This window comes from Austrofundulus limnaeus, unplaced genomic scaffold (assembly GCF_001266775.1).
Source record: "Austrofundulus limnaeus strain Quisiro unplaced genomic scaffold, Austrofundulus_limnaeus-1.0 Scaffold1311, whole genome shotgun sequence".
NCBI classification, from domain to species: Eukaryota; Metazoa; Chordata; class Actinopteri; order Cyprinodontiformes; family Rivulidae; genus Austrofundulus; species Austrofundulus limnaeus.
This window is the reverse complement of record NW_013953713.1, coordinates 78,877-81,398: the sequence shown is the minus strand read 5'-3', so window position 1 is coordinate 81,398 and position 2,522 is coordinate 78,877. Positions and strand designations below refer to the sequence as shown.

The 2,522-nt window shown below is 42.1% G+C and overlaps 1 protein-coding gene across 1 annotated transcript in view; it reads right to left on the bottom strand.

The window, feature by feature from the left end:
• The window catches only part of kiaa0930, a gene marked incomplete in the record, with an annotated part of 16,928 nt that overhangs the window by 3,798 nt on the left and 10,608 nt on the right, over nt 1-2,522 (bottom strand). The window contains 2 exon segments of the mRNA XM_014031759.1: nt 1,481-1,640; nt 2,044-2,232. Of these exon segments, the coding sequence (XP_013887213.1) occupies nt 1,481-1,640; nt 2,044-2,232 (349 nt within the window).

Genomic DNA, 2,522 nt, shown 5'->3' with positions numbered 1-2,522 from the left:
GACACACAACCAGACTGAGGACCAGAGACACACAACCAGACTGAGGACCAGAGACACACAACCAGACTGAGGACCAGAGACACACAACCAGACTGAGGACCAGAGACACACAACCAGACTGAGGACCAGAGACACACAACCAGTCTGAAGACCAGAGACACAACCAGTCTGAGGACCAGAGACACAACCAGTCTGAGGACCAGAGACACACAACAGGCTGAGGACCAGAGACACACAACCAGACTGAGGACCAGAGACACACAACCAGTCTGAGGACCAGAGACACACAACCAGTCTGAGGACCAGAGACACACAACCAGACTGAGGACCAGAGACACACAACCAGACTGAGGACCAGAGACACACAACCAGACTGAGGACCAGAGACACACAACCATGCCTCAGAGCTGGACTATAAAGTGTCTGTGACTTTAAACTTTGTAACAAACATGAATGCATTTTTCAGAGAACATTGATAACATGTTACAAAACTAACTTCACGTCACTCAGATGAACAGTTGTTGACATATTTGCCTGTAAAGAAACAGGAAGTGATGTCAGAGGGGAATGTCTGAGTGTAAACAGAGCTAACACAGACTGTGGAGAAGAATCTGATGTTTCTTTACATTATTTTGAGTTTCTATCAAAGACAGATGAAAAGTTAAAGTTTAAATAATTTTGTTTTAGTAAACAAAGACCAGAGAGTTTATTTTATAAAACAGTTGTCCTTTGATGTCACTTCCTGTTTCACTTTAGCTGAGTCACATTCAGAAGAAAACAGGCCAGTTATGAGACAAAATGTGTAAAATCATGTGTTTTATGCTAATTTTCTTCAGTATAAAGACGTTTTCTGTAGGTTGTTGTATTTGAAGGATAAACATGTCACAGATACTTTAAAACAGGGATGTCCAAAGTGTGGCCCGGGGGCCATTTGTGGCCCCTGAACTGATTTTGTGTGGCCCCTGACTTCAGTTCAAGAATTATATGAATTTGTTTACAAATCTATCCTCCCAGCACAGCTGTCTGATGTAGATGTAGACTTTCTATTTATTAGTAAAGCAAATTTATCACAAATTAAAATCTTACAATCAAAAATATTGTCAACAAAACCAATGATCTGTCTTTAAATAACCAGACTCTTTGCTTTTTCCACATCTATCAGTGACTTCTACTCAAATCCTGATTTTATTGAACAGAATTGACTAAACTGGTTTATTTTTTCCCAACTGAAACCTAGAAAAACATTTTTCACTAAGTGAAACCTGCAAATTGATTAATCTAGATTAATTTACATCCATTTCCAGCAATAAATCTGACTCCTTTATTTGTTAAATTAAAGTATTAAATGTTTAGTATGTTGTTGAGCAGGTAAAGGAGAAATATTTTTGGCCCTCAGGTTCCTCTGACTTTATGATTTTGTGGCAGGTGACTAAATGTTTGGACAGGCCTGGTTTGAAACAGGCCTGAGTCGGGCCTTCACCTTCATCCTCCTCCTCCCTGAAGAACTCCTCGCTGTCGTTGGCAGAGTGAGACTTCTTCATCTCTGCGATGCGGTTCCTGGGCACTTTCCTTCTGAGTGAAGGAGAGAAGAACGAGGGTCTGTTCCTCTCCGGGGTGGGGGGCGTGCTGAACGACGTCACCTGTGGGGCGGCGCAGACACACAACAGACACACAACACTTCAGCTGCTTTAAGAAAAACAGCTGAGGGTTAGATTAAAGTGAAGGAAACTCAGATTAAAACGGTTTAAACGTAAAGGATCAGATAAATTAAAATGAGCTCAGCTTTATTAACTGATGTTTTTATCAACTTTTTTCATATTTTCTCTAATTTACATCAAACTTTAGAAGAATCTAAAGTAGAACAGTTTTTTATCGTAAACCAAAGCCAGACTTGAGTGTAAAGTCTGACTGGTGTTAATCTCATCAGACTATATTAAATACATGATTCAGCTCAGCTGCATTGATAATTCATGGTGACCTAAATTCAGCCTGGATGGTCGTGTTGCTCAGTCTGGACTGGTTCTGGCTTTGGGTTCTGCTCACCCTCTCGTGGACGGGGGACACCTGGTCCTCCTCGGTGTTGCAGGGGGACGTGTCGCCTGTCGGCACCCGGCTCACGGCCATCTCAGCGTGACCTTTGCCCTGAGGGCCCTTCATCCTCACAAACTCCATGTTGTTGTATTTGTAGAAGCCGAAGGACATGCGCTGCGCCATCTTAGCTGCAACGCTCACCTGCAGCACAACAACACTATTTACACACACGCAGCTGGATCTACTTCCTGCTACAGTCAGGCTGTGAGAAGACTCAAATTCAGTGCAGACAATATTTATGTCTACAATGATGAAACTGCTAACTGCTAACATTACCACACTGCTAACATTACCAATCTGTTAACACTACCACACTGCTAACACTACCACACTGCTAACATTACCACACTGCTAACATTACCAATCTGCTAACATTACCAATCTGCTAACATTACCAATCTGCTAACATTACCACACTGCTAACATTACCA